The 17,037-nt window shown below is 41.0% G+C and overlaps 1 protein-coding gene across 3 annotated transcripts in view; it reads left to right on the top strand.

Moving 5' to 3' along the window:
• pde8b (phosphodiesterase 8B) overlaps positions 1-17,037 on the top strand; it is a 39,512-nt gene that overhangs the window by 15,485 nt on the left and 6,990 nt on the right. For all 3 annotated transcript variants that reach the window (XM_055052434.1, XM_055052433.1, XM_055052435.1), the window contains exons 3-19: positions 4,527-4,717; positions 5,930-5,989; positions 7,187-7,244; positions 7,491-7,579; positions 7,657-7,735; positions 8,655-8,795; positions 8,889-8,977; positions 9,064-9,118; positions 10,595-10,646; positions 11,564-11,641; positions 12,252-12,328; positions 12,851-13,015; positions 13,593-13,638; positions 14,372-14,501; positions 14,768-14,966; positions 16,389-16,606; positions 16,852-16,990. In XM_055052434.1, the coding sequence (XP_054908409.1) occupies positions 4,527-4,717; positions 5,930-5,989; positions 7,187-7,244; positions 7,491-7,579; positions 7,657-7,735; positions 8,655-8,795; positions 8,889-8,977; positions 9,064-9,118; positions 10,595-10,646; positions 11,564-11,641; positions 12,252-12,328; positions 12,851-13,015; positions 13,593-13,638; positions 14,372-14,501; positions 14,768-14,966; positions 16,389-16,606; positions 16,852-16,990 (1,866 nt within the window). The remainder of the gene's footprint in view (positions 1-4,526; positions 4,718-5,929; positions 5,990-7,186; positions 7,245-7,490; positions 7,580-7,656; positions 7,736-8,654; positions 8,796-8,888; positions 8,978-9,063; positions 9,119-10,594; positions 10,647-11,563; positions 11,642-12,251; positions 12,329-12,850; positions 13,016-13,592; positions 13,639-14,371; positions 14,502-14,767; positions 14,967-16,388; positions 16,607-16,851; positions 16,991-17,037) is intronic.

The raw sequence follows: 17,037 nt of genomic DNA, 5'->3' as shown, positions 1-17,037 counted from the left end.
AAAATGATTTTTTGTGTTTAAAATATCTTCTAGTTCCAGTGTAAAATGTTCCTTACAAATTGTAAGAGTATTGATCTTTGAGAGTGAATTTGTACTAATTATCAGTATTGTTTATTGTTTATCACAATGATTTCTAGGACAGTTTATCGTCCAGTAAAATTTGTTACAGTGCAAAACAGAATACACACCACACTACACTGTGTACATGGTAATTTTCTCTTAAGTTCAGAGTCGGTGCAGAGACTGCACATTTCTCTGTTGGGTTTAAGTAAGGTCCTTCTGTTAATATGGGAGGAAAAAAACTAGGTTTGCAAAAGCCTTTTAACACTAGACTCTTAATTCATCCGTAAATAGTAACTAAATTCAACTCACAGAGGAAATTTGGGATAACTGATGGTAGCTTTACAGCCTTAAAGGGGCAGTAGTATGTGTTTTCCTGGCTTATAGTCTCATTTTATAATACAATCAAGTAACAATGTTACCTTCAGTTGTTATAAAAATGCTATATATGTGAAATATGACTTAAAAGAAATTTCATTGTAATATTTAATGTATTGAAATTGGGTCTTTGTCTCTTTAAAAACTCCAGCTCTTTCTGGAACTCCACCTCCAGGAAGTCATCACAACATGGCTCCTCTATTAACTCTTTAGCAACGTTTTTACCTGCGTTTCACTGAGAAGTAGCTCCTATAATGAGCTCAGCAGATGCGCCGTTCCACTAGATGTTTGCTAATTGAAGCTGGCTAGTCTGAAGGAGCAGTGTGGGAAGGTTCTGCTCTGTGAGGCAGAAGCTTTGAAACCGCGGGGCGAGGCCCAACCAGGCGTTTTCTACAGCTGAATGGTGGCCAGGGGAGATGAAAGGATTTCTCAAATATGCATGAAAGAATCAAAGCAATGACTCAGGCAAGCTTTGATCACAACATCATAACATGATATAAAGCTAAAAAAAATTGACATCACATAATACTGCCACTTTAAAATCTGACTGGAAAAACAGATGGGATGAAAATTCAGCTCAAACAGAATAAAATAAAGATGTTTTGTTCCTGAGTTTGTCCTTAAAAGATATATTATTTTATTAGTTGCAACAATAAAAGCTGGATTTAGTTCTTGCGCATAAAAATAAAGTAACACCAAATTTGTGATCTGTCCCTTGTGACTCGCTGTTTTATTTTTGGGGTTTGTTTTTTTTTGCGAAACATGTCCTGAGCTGACTCTTATTACTGTAGTTGAGTTGGCCTCTTTGGAGGGCCTTTTCTGCACCTCCACCTCCTCTCTCTTCATCAAGAACGCAAGGCACCGGGTTCTGAGTCGGGAATTGTCTGTCCTCATCCTCTGGTTACGGATTAGGATGCATGGCGGGGAGATTTATCCTTATGTAACGGGGGCAGGGAGGTCAGGAGGGAAGTAAAAGCTTGTGGAGGTTACCCAGATGGTGGGGACGTTAGCACATTCCTCTGTTCTGGCGGTTCGGCCCGCCATCCGGGAATGAGCCGCTTTATTAGGCGCTCGTTTATTGCCTTGATTTGATTTGCTTGGATTTTTGAGCCGCGCGAGGCGTTTGACCTGTCCCCAGGGGTTTCTGAGTTCAGGTCTGGCACGCCACTCGTGTTCGTCCATCAATCTTACAGACCAGACAAGGCCCATTTGTGCAGGTGGAGGGAGCTTTATGTAAAAAAAAAAAAATTTAGAGCCCTTTTTTTACGGTCCATAAAACCCTAAACTGCTCCCCTAATATGTGCACTCTTCCATATTTGCGGCTGTACCTCCAAACTCTCTTCTGTGTCCATGACCTAACCCCTCTTTGTCCTCACCGCTCCCCTCAACAGGAACACAGAGATGAAAAGAAAGATTTAAAAAAAAAAGAAGCTCTGCAGGGGAGAGCAATATATCGAGAGTTTTTCCTTGACATTTACTGTTGCAGCCTCTCAGGCCTGGACAGCTTCAAAATCTCTGTATACTTCCTTCATCTAATAATGGACTTCAGATACAGGCGGGTTAAAGGAAAGCAACTCTTATGCGATCATATTTCTCAAGCGCCCATTTGCAGTGTAAAACGTGGAGTTTCAATCATTCTGTCGCTTAAAACTTTTATTAACTCATGCTAGCTGTTGCTGAACATGCAGTGCCTTATGCAATATTCACGGCCCTGTAAGTCTGTTACATTTTGTGCAGCTGCAACCTCAATCTTTGATGCATTTCACTGGGATTTTGTTATCATTAAACAACACGAGGCGTTTTACTCTGACACCTTTCAGCTAAAGTCTGTTGCTGTGGTTTAGAGTTAGGGTTAAGTCTTGATGTGCAAGCAATTCAGGCTTGCGTTTGTCAGGAAAATCTTTACCCTGAAGACCATTTCTCAATTTTCTGTCATGTCGCTGAAGCTCGCGGCTGCAACGTGACAAAATGCAGACAGATTACGGTGGTGAGAAGTTTCACGAGACACGTTGAGGTCCTTCTACAAGTGAAGGTTCTAGAAATGTGTTCATCAAAGTTCAAGTGAAACCGTGCAGACAAAAAATTGGTGGCTGTGTCATTGACAAGCTTTGGTCAGTTCTGCCCATCAAATAGAAAAGTGACATTTTTGGTCCCTTTTCATTCTAATAATGACTGCCAGCTTGATAACATTTATTACAATAGCATTTTATAATTGGCAATAAGTCTCTATTGGCTCATGGCTCCTCTTTTAAACTACCACAACAGACGAAAGTAAAATTCAAATGTGCTACAACTGCTTGTGTTGTGATTTCAAGGCCTCTCTGCTCTCTTCAGGAAAACAAACCGTATCATAAGCTTTTACAGTAACACCAGCCAGACACCACCACTCATGTTCTGATCAGGTTTATGAGACCGATATGACTCAAGTGGACAGAGTTTTTATCCCGGGACAAGAGCCGGAGTGACAAATAATTAGAAACACTCTCTTACTCAGATCTATTTTTAACACGGCCGGTTGACCCAGTGAACTCTGGAAATGTGAGGCAGCCAACAGCGACCGTCGAGGATTAGCCGCTGGTTGAGCACGAATGTTAACTGTGCAAGCAGGTGGCTGGTGTAGCTTGATCTGTGTGGCATTTATAATGTATATTAAATATAGATAGAGAGATAAACATTGAGAAATGTTGAGAAAGAGAGAAATAGAGAGGTATAGATACAGAGCAATATGTAGAGATACACATATAGAGAGATGAAGATGGATAAAGATAAACAGAGTTACATGCAGATGAAGGTGTGGCTGTAGCATTGATGGTGCTGAGAAGCCGTTTGTCTGAATGTGTCGGTGCGCATCAGACCAATGGCGCCTCCTATCAGCCTTCGACTGGTAGCATTCCCGGGTGGAAGGTGTGCGCTCCGGTGTCCGTGGGGTCCCCTGTGTGTGGAATTTCACATGCCAGCATCATGGTTACACAAGCCTGCACGGGATCAAAGACTAGACCTTTCACAGGCACTCACAAGTAAGAGTCCACCTTCTCCCTCCGACCGCTGCTCCAGTTTCTATCTTCTTGTGCCATCCCCACTTGTTTTTTTCATCAGATTCAGTGTTTTTTTTTATTTTTTATCTGTTTCCACTTGTAAAGGCACTCTGCGACACAATGCTCCTGTTTTACGGTTTTTTAACGGCACAAGAATCGTGGAAAGTCACGACTTCAGTCGTCCTCTGTTTCTTTTACGCTCTCCCTCATCGTCTACTCTCTCTCTCTCTCTGAGTGCTGACCCTCCGTACTCTCGCTCTGTCCCCGTGTCCTTTGTTGTCCTCGGAGGGAGTCAGGAGGTGATGCTGCTGCGCGGCAGAGCCGAGCGCTGTTGGTTCTGGCTGCAGACCAGCTGCCCTTTGGGTGCACGAGAGCGTGCCTGTGTGCTCTGTTGCTTTTTTTTGCACCAATGCACTAAAGGTGGCTGGTGTTATCAGTGGTCTAAGCACGGTTTGAGATCAAAAAGAGGCGACTGTGAGATCTGAGTCCAATAGGCAGTGCTAGAGGACTGCTGGCTGCTCAGTTTTGGCCAAAGGAGTTTTTCTCATATACAGTATGAGAGAAAGTGGAAATGTAGTTCCTCTTCTTCATTTTCTTCATAAGGAAGGTGCTTCATCTATGCACTTAAAGTCTCTCCCCATCTGCATGGCTGCTGGATTTATCACAGGAGAGCAAGAGATTGACGTTACAGTCCAACGTCTGTAGAAATTAATTCTCATGCAAATTTTGAGAACATTTTTTAAATGCTGCAAAAAAAAAAAAAAAAAAAAGAGAGAGAGTTGATGTGTTTCCTTTTACTAGTTTGGAGCGAATTAGTCAGACTCCACAAAGCGTGATTTGGTCAGATGTTGACTCTACTCATGGCTGTAAAAAACTAGATGCAGGGTTTGCAAACTGGCGTGGACCACACATCTCAGAAGAATGAAGAGAGTTTGCCCCTCCCGGCTGGAGACGTGGACTTTTAGTCCAGGTTTTGTGCTTCTGGTAAGGCACAGACCCACCAGTGGGTAGGAGCGTAAATCATGCAATGTTGTCTTGGGTTGACCTCGTCAGGTTCTGCTGGTGTTCGCGAAGGAGGACAGCCAGAGCGATGCCTTCTGGTGGGCCTGCGACCGCGCCGGCTTCCGGTGTAACATCGCACGGACGCCCGAGTCTGCCGTCGAGTGTTTCCTGGACAAGCACCACGAGATAATCGTCGTTGACGGACGTCACTCGCGCTACTTTGAGCCCGAAGCCGTCTGTCGGTGAGTCTGGACTCAAATAAATGGGAGAAGACGGGATGTTTTGTAGAAAAAGTGCTTCTCTGTCTTTGAAAATGTGACATGTTTCAGTTCCAAAACCTGAAAACAGGACACCAAGGGGAACTTATTCATTGAGTTTTGTCCAATATGTTGTAACTTCTGCCGATTTCTTTTTTCTTTTTTTTTTACCTGAATCTTGTTGAGCGGCTTTGTTGTGAGGGCTCGTTGGCGCCATCTTGTGTTCACTGGAGACACCAGCAACAAAATGAGTAAAAGAGCCCTGAGCCCAGTGCTTAACATGTTTTTTTTTTCATTATAAAAAGGATAAATAAGGGTGTTATGAGTCAAAAGAGGCTGACGGAAACATGTGTTAAAATAAGAATCACTAAGCAATGAGTTGATTTGCTGACAAGAGGGCTGCTCCACGTCTGGTGCTGTAGCAGCTGTTAAGTTCATGCTGGTGTGTGTTTCTGTCCCCTCTTGCTTTGTGGCAGGCAAGAGGATTTATTCCGAGGGTATTTTTAGTCCCCTATTTTTCACTGTTTTCCCCTTCCTGCCGGGCTTTTCAGGAGTATTTTGGACATGTCGACTCTACTGTGAGATCCCTGTCTGGATTTAGTGCAACACTCGAAGCGCAGATTAATGAACAGAGGCATCAAAAACTAGGTTTTCCTTGCCAATTTAGGAAAATTTAGTGAAATTCACCACCACGTATTTCGTCCAGTGATTTATTGTACTTCCTTTGGAAATTTTCCCAAGAAACTGATCCATTAGTCTCCCCTGTCCTGTGATAACCACACCGCTGCTGTGCCTGGCCTCTAGCACTCCTTTCTTAATATGATTTAATATGATTTGTTTTCCCTTCTATCTCCATGTCCCATGAGGCCTTCTGCTATTATCCGTTCCCTCCGTCGCTCCTTTCTGTGCTCCATCACTGTCGACTCGTTGCTTCTCCACCTCCAGACCGCTTTCCCACACTTCCTGCCAGCCGTGTGGACTCGGTGGCCAAAACCTCCGAAGCGCAAGCCGCATTTGGTGTTTCTGTGTTAAACACAGAAATGTTCTGTCCTTCTTCTCCGGCAGTGACATCACCCCCATTCTGCCCACACGTCCGTCACGCACCCCGGTCCAAGCCACCTCTCCAAAGTCCAGCGTCAGAGTTTAATGATGTGTTGTTGATTCGCCTGCTGAGTTTTTATTGTGCTTCATTTTCAGGATGATCCGCGCCACAAAGCCCTCGGAAAGTACAGTTATTCTTGCTGTCGTACCACAAAAGTAAGCTTCACGTGTTTATTTGTACCTGTACGCAGGTTATAGGTGTCTCTGAAAAGTATAATATATTTTTATATTACCACAAGGTTTAATGTACATTTTGGGAATTTTATGGAATATTTACATTTTTGTGAAGTGGATGGAAAAGGATTTGAAGTTTTTAGTTGTCTTTGGACTGATTTGACATTCATATTCAACTTCTTTCCTCTACCCTGATAAAAGCCAAACCTCTTTTTCTACATCTTACTTCATACAGTATTGCTATAATTGCATTTCTATTGAGAAACGATTGGTTGGGATCTGTTGAAGTCTCAAACGATTGGATCTGATTATAACGTCCAGCATTTGGCCATGACGTATGTAAAGTGCCAGAACCTTTACCAAAAATTGCGTTTGCCATTAACAGAGCCAACTAAAAAAATTTAACTTTTGCCAAACTCCACAAGGAGTTGAACCACAACATTCTAACCAGCAATAAAATGCCTTAAATATTCATTTTGCTTCAACTTTAATTGCTCAATATTTGGAAAGGGTGGCCAAAACGGACTGACTGGCTTTGTTCACTTCCTCTGTTTCCATTGCCAACAACTCTAAATGAGTCGTTCACAACTCCTCCTTCTTTCTTTGCTCATTGGCCAGGATGAAATGCATCATGAGAAATTGAGCTCAATGGGACAAATCTCTGGAGCTTGAGAAAAAGCTTTGAGAGTGAAAGCTACAAAACAGAGGAATAAAGTTATCATATTCAGGTGTCAGAGTGGTCCATCAGCCATTAATCAGTTGGAACTAAGTAAAATTGAAACTCAGTTTAAAAAAAAATCATGTCCACAGCTGTTCTCCATCCAAACTGATTGGGCATGAGCTATTTTGAACCAGAATAGGCAAGAATTAGAGTCTAATTGGACATAAATGGTATATATACTCCAAAAGGTGGTTTCACAGAGCACTGAAACATGTACCTCTCACTTTTCTGATTTTTATTTGTGAATAATTGAAAACCATGTATGAATTTTGTTGTTTGGTTTGTTTTTTGTGAACTACATAAAACTCCTAAATATACAAGAGATTAAAATGTGTAAAGGTATAAACTCCGTTGCAAGGTAAGCTGTTAGCTTTTCTTGGTCTTTGTGTCTACTGTAGGTTTGGTTCTGTTATGTTTTGGTGAATACACACTGTAATGATGGTTCTCTGCCAACACAGACTCCCGGACCAAGAGGAACCATCCGTTCTCCCTCTCCTCTGCGCTGGATTTAGCAGAGTATGTCCGAACATTTTACCTGGTCTCTTAGCTGCTGCTATAGGGCTTACTTTAATAGAAACCTGCAAGAATAGAAGCATGACTGTCACTCTGAGCGCAAGTTTTGTATCTGTCAAGCTAAATGGTGTGAAAATGACGTGGGCGGTTTCTAAACGAGTCGCAGTCGAGCGGATCCTGACTCATCCCATTCCCCTCTGACCCCTCTGCCTCTCCTTCCAACACCACTTGACCCGGGTCGGACTCCAGAGGTTCGTGGAGAACAGCAGCGTGTCAGCGTGCTATAACGAACTCATCCAGATCGAACACGGAGAGGTGCGCTGCCACTTCAAACTCAGGTATGAACACATGGAGTTTGAAGCAGGTTTAAATTACATTGGCCATTTTGAGTTACAGCAAGTTTGCTCATTCATAGGGCTTGCAACTCTGTCTTTACGGCTTTGGAGTTTTGCCAAGAGGCCGTGGAAATCACCAGTGAGGATCACGTCATTCAGGTGGGATTTACATTACATCTGTCTGTCAGTCCTTATCTCCAGCTTCCTCTATTTATCATTATCTTTAGCTATTTATCTTCATATCTTTCTCCATCTCTATATCTCTTTTATCGCTCTCTTTTTCTCTCTGTCTATTCAACTACTTGCCTAGCTCTTCTATCCATGATAGATAGCAAAAAATGCACCATGACACTTGAGGAAAGTGTCTGACTTTTCATGCTTTCATCCCTTAACTGAGAACCATGAGCACATTTAGATCAATTATAAATAGTCGATCAATCCATTATTATTTAGCCAAATTAGTGGTACCTGTTAATGGTTTATTAGCTGTTTACTGCTTTAAAAATAACTGTTTCAGTAACTAATTATTAGTAATGTATGGGGAGCTCATAAAATAATAACTTTAGCTTCTAGTAATTATTATTATTGATTTAATTAGGGCTTTATTCTTGTTATGAATTGATTTATTAACTATTCATTGATTGTGATTATTAAATAAAAATACAACTGTTTCTTGGTAAAGCATTCAAATTTTTCTATGAATTGTGACTAATGTTTTAAGTATATTAGGTTCTGATACCTAATCAATGTATGGGTCATTTTATGGAGGAACCCTAATTGTAAAATAATAACTATTTCAGTTTTAATGAACTAATTACTACTATTAATAGAATTACTAATATTGCTGCCGATTAATGTATCTTTAAGTGGTCACGTCTTTGATAACTGTTTATTAGCCATTTATTTACAGAGATATCAAGAAATTTCAGACCTTTTTAGTAATGTCATTGGTACTGGCGTGTTGCTTAAGTTTGATTTTTAACTTCACCAGCAAGTTAATGTCCAATACTCAAAGAGATGTTAGCAGGAAAATGTTTGTCCGTCCTGTGACTCTAATCTCTCTGTGGTTGTGACCCAGTATGTGAACCCTGCCTTTGAGAGGATGATGGGATACCACAGGGGGGAGTTGATCGGAAAAGAACTGACCGAACTTCCCAAGAGCAACAAGAACAGAGCCGATCTACTCGATACAATCAACAACTGCATCAAAAAAGGCAAAGTGAGTTTCGGATCCATCTGTCAATCCGCTTCTGTTGAGCTCGTAAACCCAGCAGGGTTTTTAATCAGCCTCTTTGCTCTGTCGTGTCTGAAGGAATGGCAAGGCATTTACTTTGCCAGGAAGAAGTCGGGCGACAGCATTCAGCAGCAAGTGAAGATACTGCCTGTCATCGGCCAGGGAGGGTGAGCTGAATCTACTCAATCCAAGAATAACTTCTGTAGCTTTACAAGAAATTTGAAAATCTCTGACAGATTCCTTCTACCAACAGAAAAATCCGACATTTCGTAGCCATCAAGCGAGCTCATACCGACAACAATAATCAGGTGATGACGCTTTTTTCCTCTGTGTTCTCTATGCATCCTTCATACGGGTATTGAGTTTAGAGTTTTGAGCTGCTATCTTGGGTATTCAGACTTTCTTACACCAGAAAGTTGTATCGACAGACTTTATTTAGCCTTTTCTGTTTGGGTTTGGAGATAAGTAGAATTACAATGATGTCCCAGGACTTGATTGGGAAGGTTCAAGTCCTGGGAACTTCCAGGAGTGCGTCAAAAACTCATCCGTTTTTTCTCATGGAAATTTGAATTGCATCAGATTATCTGTTCATGATTCAGCAATAAGAACGAGACCAGAGAAAAGAGTTCCAAGGAAAAAACGCTGCAGACCAAAAACAAGTCAAAGCTCTGTCTTTTTGAGAAGATATTCTGCAAATTGATGAGGCAAAAGTGTAGACTTAATGTTTCTGACAGCTTACAGAGGTGAAAACTCTGAAAGTAGATCAACAAATCAAAACAGAAGAAAGGGGATCAATATTCTTTCACTGCAAGGCAAAAATTTCACGGATTTGTAAGCTAGCGCTTGAAATTAAACCTAAATTTTTAAGTTTAAATACAATATCTTTGGGGGGGATATTCCAGGACCAGAGAGCACCATGCGGCTACCATGAAGCAGTCGTGTTGCTGCCCTCAGCTGAGCTGCAGGCCAATACCATCATACCATGCTAAGCTACAGCTAAGCACCAGTATCTCCCTCTAAGCCCCACCAAACCTAGAAACCTTTTTGCCAAAGCTATTTATACCTCATGCAGAGAGCAGCTTTAGCTCATCATTCTGTTTCATGCACAAGGTGAGTCAGCGGCTCGCCAAAGACAAATTATTAAACCATTCCAGCGTTTTGGGGAATAAAAATTCTTAGGCATGGTAGCAACTGATCCCAAGTTGGAAATGTTTGTTTCTCGCAAAATGTATTTAACTTCAAATTTGATTCAAATAATCTCTCTTTTTCTAGCAATAGCAACATATTTTCTAAATTTTCCACCTGAAAATCTCAATTAAAATCCTTCACATTGTGTTCATAGATGCATGTTGATCGTTACATAACTGTGCTTGTTTGCTTGTCCGTGCTGTGCAGAGGTACAGTGAGTCACTGGGTGAGGAAAATCTTCTATATCCAGATTAGAGGCCCTGCACGTCCATAGCTACATAACCTTGACGTGACAAACACGGCGTACCGAACAAACTGTCAGCCGCATGCTTGAGCTACAAGTTTGAAGATAGAAAGAGTCATCTGAGTTAATCTCTCTCAATGGCAGCGAAACGACAAGAGAATCGCAGAGCAGCTGGGATTATGGGACACGTCCACAATGACATTGTGATCACTGCAGTTAGGACTGGCTTAGATACTAGCAGTAGTTCTAGTTCCACTGGAGGAACTACAGCAAGTTTGAGCTAAAACAACACTCTTGATCTGTCTAGTGATGTAGAGAAGGAGTTGAACTCTGGTTTATTGCTTTCTGCCAGGTCCTCAAAATGAACAAGGAAGACAGATGCAGCGGGGACCATTCTCAGTCAGGTAACTAACTACTGTGTTTTCATTCTTGTTTACATGGACAGAAGCTTTTTACCAACCTGAAATGTAAGGTTGTAAAGTATTCTACGCTACACTAAAGGGCAGATGAATAAATCTGTTTTCGCTCAGTGAACCTGAGTTTAAATCTGCTCCTTACTCTTAAACAAGAGACAGAGTCGGATCTGTGCAGACGACAAATTGCTAAATGCAACTAGAAATTTAAAAACACATTAGCGAAGCGTAATTGCAATGTAAAAAAAAAAAAAGTTAATTTTTGACAATTTGGAGTTTTAGAAAAGTGGAAAACTTTTGACTCTTGGTTCTCAGAAAATGTTCAGAAGTCAAAAATGTTCAACTTGTGTTTAACAAAAGTTTCCAGGTTTTTTGTAAAACAATTTTGAGCGTAATGTCAAACATTTGAGCTTTCCTTGAAAATTTTTTACTTTTATGTCTCAGACATTTTCTCATTTTTTTCTTGGAAATTCCTGAGATTAATCTAAAAATGTTTTAATTTTTTGCCTGAAAGGTACTCCTTTTTCCTTTTTCCATCTACAATAGCTTTAATCTTCCTTCATATTCATCAAGACTGTTTCAAGTAAGAAAAAAGGAAACAAACATTTCTCTTCTGGACTTGATGGGTGGGACTGCTGCTGCATGTACTTAGTGCAATCTGCTTTGTGAATCCGGTGCAGAATTGAATTAAATAGTGGAAGTAAAACAGTTGCAAAAAATAGAGGATAAAAATCAATTTCTGCTTATATTTGAAGTCACAGATAACATTTGAAACAGCAGATCTAAAGAGTAACCAAAAGAAAACTACATTGTCAATTAAAATTATTTCAGTCTCAACTAACATTTCTATTAATGAAACAGCCACAATACGTGTCTCTCTGCATTTCATGTCTTCACTTCCTGTACAGAGTGCCATTCACTGCGACACAGGGACAGGCGGAAAGATTCAATCGACGCCAGATCGGTCGGTTCCCGTGGCAGCGACGGTAGGTCTGTTCAGAGCTTTTTGTTTCACCCAACAGAACGACATGGGCTCTGCTGCGTGAGGGAGAAAACAACCGAAGCACAGAGCGAGTTCAACACAAACAGAATAAAATAGAAATAGGAGTAAAGAAAAGAACGGAGGGGGGTGATTAGAGATGGAAGGTCAGAGACGGCGTTATGGTTGGTACTTGAAGCTGAAGAGATCCTAAAGGGAGATGTTGCAGGCTGATCACATCTGCATCCCCCCTCATCCCCTGCACTCCTCAACCCTCTTTGACGCAGCTGCTGCTATTTTGAGAGATCTCTGCTGAATGCAGCTCTTCTCTGCCAACCTATTTTATTTCATTTAAGTCTTAAATTATTCCCCTATAAGGCCGAATGTGTTAAGACGTCCAACAGTTAAATGTCATGAAGGCTGCGGCCTAAAATGACTGATTATGCGGCACCGTTTTTTTAAAAAGATACAGCATATTGCGTGTGTCTGTGCATATCTAAATGTTTACAGTTTCTGAATCCTCTAATCTTTGGTTTTAATCTTTCAATACATGAAAACAAAAACATTCATAGACTTGAATTTTCACTGTGCTGACAGTTACTGCTTCCTCGTTGCAGCTCCTAGTTTACAGAACCGGAGGTATTCTTCTGTTGCAAGAATCCATTCGATGACAATTGAGGCTCCCATCACCAAGGTACAATCTGGGTTTAAATAACAAATGTGTTACAAAATGTCAAAAACAATGCAATTTTTTTAATTGCAATGTTTTCATCAAATAAGAAATGCAATTAAAATCACACATATTACTGCTACCATCAATAGATTACTTGAAAATGGTTTCAAAACAACAATATTATCATTTATCGCGATAATTACCAGCACGATTTATCACGCAACAAAATTTATCGTGACAGAAACCTCACACAAGTTCAGTTCAAATAAAACTGCTGGCCGGATCACATTGTGCCGCATCTGACAACACAATATCTGTGTTTCACATCGTCTCATCTGGTCCGCTGCTGCAGTGTCTACGATCCTCTTCTGGACTCAAAAATAACTTTATTTGGCTGGTTTTGTCTTTTTTTTTTTTCTTTTTGTTTTGTTTTTCTTTTCTCCAGTAGAGACATCGCAGCGCGTCACATCAGACCCCCGTGACACGCGCACAAAAAAGTCGCTCTGTTGTCGCATGTAATGCCTGTGGTGTGTTGGTGTGCAGGTGATAAACATCATCAACGCGGCCCAGGAGAGCAGCCCGGTGACAGTCGCCGAGGCTCTGGACCGCGTGCTGCAGATCCTGAGGACCACCGAGCTCTACTCCCCCCAGCTGGCTTCCAAAGACGACGACCCCCACACCAACGACCTGGTCGGGGGGCTTATGACTGTAAGAAGACAGTCAGACGCATTAAACTCTCCTCCAACTAAAATCTCTGACTTTTTTCAAACAAGATCCAATTTTTTTTTTTTTTTTTGGTTCCTTTTGACAGAAAAACCACTTTTTGAAAATATTTTGTTGTCATTTAGTTCACTCATTCCTTCTGTAAGTTTTACAACTGATGATGATGATGATTATTATTATTATTAGGGATGGGCTACAAAAATTTATGCTTAGGTACAAGGATATAGTTATAATTTAACAGAATAAAAATGCAATTTTATCATAAGAAGGTCTTAAAATTAAGAGAAAGTCATTTTAACAAGAAAAAAGTTTTTAGGTACTTCAGCTTTATTTAAAAAGCTCATTAAAAACAACACTTTTAACAAATATGACATGGTGTATGGTTTAGCAGGCATTATTTGCATTTATGAGCAAAATCATTTATATATTTATTGGTATTTGTATCAGATTGCAAATTCAGGTTGCTGGCAGTGTGTCTTATCGCTGAACTATTGCTGAACGTAAACAAACCGTTTTCTGGTTTATATCAAAGATTTTGTTTTTTTTTCTTCATCCTCTTTAGGACGGGCTGCGGAGACTCTCTGGGGACGAATATATTTTCAGTAAAAGTAAGTTTCAAAACGTCACTAAACACCAAAAGAAAACAGAAGGAACATTTTATTTTATTTTATTTTTATAGTAGTCAGTTGTTAAAAAACAAACTAAATAAATGAGTGAACTAATTCAAGTCCAAACAGAAATTAATCCAATTTAATGCAATCAAATTCAGTTGGTCATTTCATGCTATATTGTTTGGTTTTTAAATTAAATAAAAAATGGGGCTAAAATTGTAACATGTTAAGAAATGTGGCCCAACATTTTTTGTTACTCAAAAAAAAAAGAAAAATGAAGAGAAAATATACAATGGAAGTATTTTACAGTCCACTGTGATGAACATTGTATGTTTCCTTCCTTTTTGTTTCAGTTGTTTGGCTTTAAAGATGAAGATAACGGTGACAATTTTCAAATAAAATGAAACCAATTTATTTTCTTTAAAGAAACATTCAAATTTAACAGAAAAAAGCCCTAAAAAAAAGTGGGTAGCTTTCAATGTAAATGAAAAACAGTAACTTTAATCTTAAAAAAAAAAGCAATACTAGTGTGAAAAACTGTTAAGGCCATCATTTTTGCAATTAAAAAAAAAATGTAAATTTTTTTATTATTTTTGGCCAAACTTCCCTCCTGTATCGGCAACCTGGAGAAGTCGTTCATTGTTAAGATCAGTCAACCATCCAGGGGCCGGTTTCCCTCTTTTGCAGTCTAACAGTGTGTAATCCTGGAGGTGTTGTGTCCGTGTGCTAGATATGAGCCAGAGCCAGCTGGCCATCCCGGTGACGCTGAACGACGTTCCTCCGTCCATCGCCGAGATGCTGAACGACGAGGAGCGCTGGGAGTTCAACATCCTGGACCTGGAGGCAGCCACGCATAAAAGGTACCGATTTTCACCATTATGTCTGTGTTTAAATAAATAAACCAAGAAATATCAGCTTGTTTTAAGTCAATAGTTCTTTGACATTGATGAAAGAGTACTGGTTTAATTGGCATATTATTTCACTTATAGAATGGGAAAAATGTCTTAAGTGAACAAATCCTCCAGTGGAACTAGAACTTTTAAAATAAGAGTAACAAAAACCGGAACACAGAAACCTAAAACACTTCTCTCATCTTGTGCCTGCCTTGTTGTTTGCTCCGCTGCAGACCCCTCACTTACCTCGGCTTGAAGATTTTCACCAGTTTCGGAGTGTGTGACTTCCTGAACTGCTCCGAGGCGACGCTGCGCTCATGGCTGCAGCTCATGGAGGCCAATTATCACTCCTCCAACTCCTACCACAACTCCACGCATGCTGCAGACGTCCTCCACGCCACGGCCTACTTCCTGCGCAAGGAGAGAGTCAAGGTAACGGGCCGAAGGATGGGGAGTTTGTTGGGGTTTTTTTTGGAAGGGGCAGAATTATGTGTTTTCCAGGCACAAATTGCCATTTTATAGCACAATCAAACTTCTTCAGTTGCTATAATACTTAAAAGAAATTTGACTGAGTGATTTAATGCCTTGAAATTGGGCCTCTGTTTCTTTAAGAAACTCTTGCTCTTTTTGAAGCTCCGCCTAAAAGAAGTCATTGCAACTTGGTTCCTCTAATAACCCTTTAACAACATTTTTACCAGCATTGCACTGAGACGTTGCTCCTATAATAAGCTCAGAAGTTCCACCAGGTGTTTGCTGATTGCGCTGGCTAGTCTGAAGGAGCGTCACGGAGGCGTTAAAGCAAAGAACTGCTTTGTGAGGCGGAAGCTTGGAAACCGCAGCTCTCAAAAGGCGGAGCTAAGTCCTCCCAGACGTTTTACACAGCTGAATGGTTGCTGTGGCGATTAAAGGATTTCGCAAACATGAATAACATTATGACATGTTGTTAAGCTAAGAAAAAAAAAAAGTTGACTTTACATAATTTTGCCCCATTATAGACAAACACTTCTGTTGCCTCAAATTCCACCCTGATGGTCATTTTTCCCCATAAAAATTCTGTGGGCCCAAATTCGGTCTCAAGACTCGTTTCGCTTGCCAGGTTTTTGTTCTCGTGCTCTCCTGCTTGCTCAGCATAATTCACCATCGTCATCTGGCCTCAGGCCGGACTCATGAGTTAATTCTCTCAGGAAACAAACAAACAAAAAAAAAAGCTCTTAGAAAAATCTGAGCTTCTTGGAAAATACAGAGATCAGCGTCGTGTCTGGCCTTTTGTGTTGTTGTGGCGGGAGCATTTTCTGAGAACTGGGATTTCTTCCCTGGGTAAACTTCCAGCTCTTGGCAGAGTTCTGTTGCCGTTTCACAATTGTTGTGCACGATTTTGTTGTTCCATGATATAAATTCACATACTCTGAGAACGGAAGCTTGTACTGGTAATGTGACAAAATGTGAAAATGTTGAAGGGGTTTTGAATACGTTTCTGCATGCTGATAAACAGAATGGAAAATAACACTGTATTTTTAGCCTTCGGAGCATATTAAAAGATATTTTTGTACCAAGTTTTGTCAGACAGAACTGCGTTCCAGATAAAAAAAATAAATATCCGTGACACGTCAGAAATTAGAAATAGCATGATTACTGCATGCTTCTTTTCTTTCGTATTTACAAGAAAGACGGCAAAGATGCATTTTGCTGACATTAGCTCTATAACTAATCGACTTTTTAAACACCAAAAACCACCAAACTTGCAGCGGCTGTTAACGCTAAGAGGTAGTGGGTTACCTCAGAACTTGATTTCCATGCTATAAAGTTTCGTACAGTTGTGCTGACGTCTCCGTTCGGCTTCTGTTGCCTCTTCAGGGCAGCCTGGACCAGCTGGACGAGGTGGCGGCGCTGATAGCCGCCACAGTCCACGACGTGGACCACCCGGGCCGGACCAACTCCTTCCTGTGCAACGCGGGCAGCGAGCTGGCCGTCCTCTACAACGACACGGCCGTGCTGGAGAGCCACCACGCCGCACTCGCCTTCCAGCTCACCATGCGCGACGGCAAGAGCAACATCTTTAAGAACATCGACAGGTCGGTGAGAGGAGGGTATGGGGTTTTAATTTAAAAAAATGTAAAAAGGAAATTGTGGCCTTTAAAGTTTGGATGTCTTTTCTTTAATATGTTATTTAAAGCATAAGCATCACCTACCACAGCTCTTCTACTGTGGTACACTTACATCTCCCTCTAAGGGATTTAGCGACCCGTTGTCCCTTTGGCGTTCTGCTGTCCACTGTCTCTCCTCTCATGTTGTCTCCACTCGCTCTCGCTGCCATCAGGAATCAGTTCCGGACGCTGCGCCAGGCCATCATCGACATGGTGCTCGCCACCGAGATGACCCGCCACTTTGAGCATGTCAGCAAGTTCGTCAACAGCATCAACAAGCCAATGGCTGCCATCGAAGAAACCAGCACCAACGTAAGCTCCAGCAGCCGTCGCTTTGGCCTTCCGGGACAGAAATGGTG

Source organism: Poeciliopsis prolifica, unplaced genomic scaffold, assembly GCF_027474105.1.
Source record: "Poeciliopsis prolifica strain line A6 unplaced genomic scaffold, Auburn_PproV2 SCAFFOLD035, whole genome shotgun sequence".
NCBI lineage: Eukaryota > Metazoa > Chordata > Actinopteri > Cyprinodontiformes > Poeciliidae > Poeciliopsis > Poeciliopsis prolifica.
Note: the sequence above shows the minus strand (reverse complement) of the source record. Positions and strands in the feature narration are given on the sequence as shown.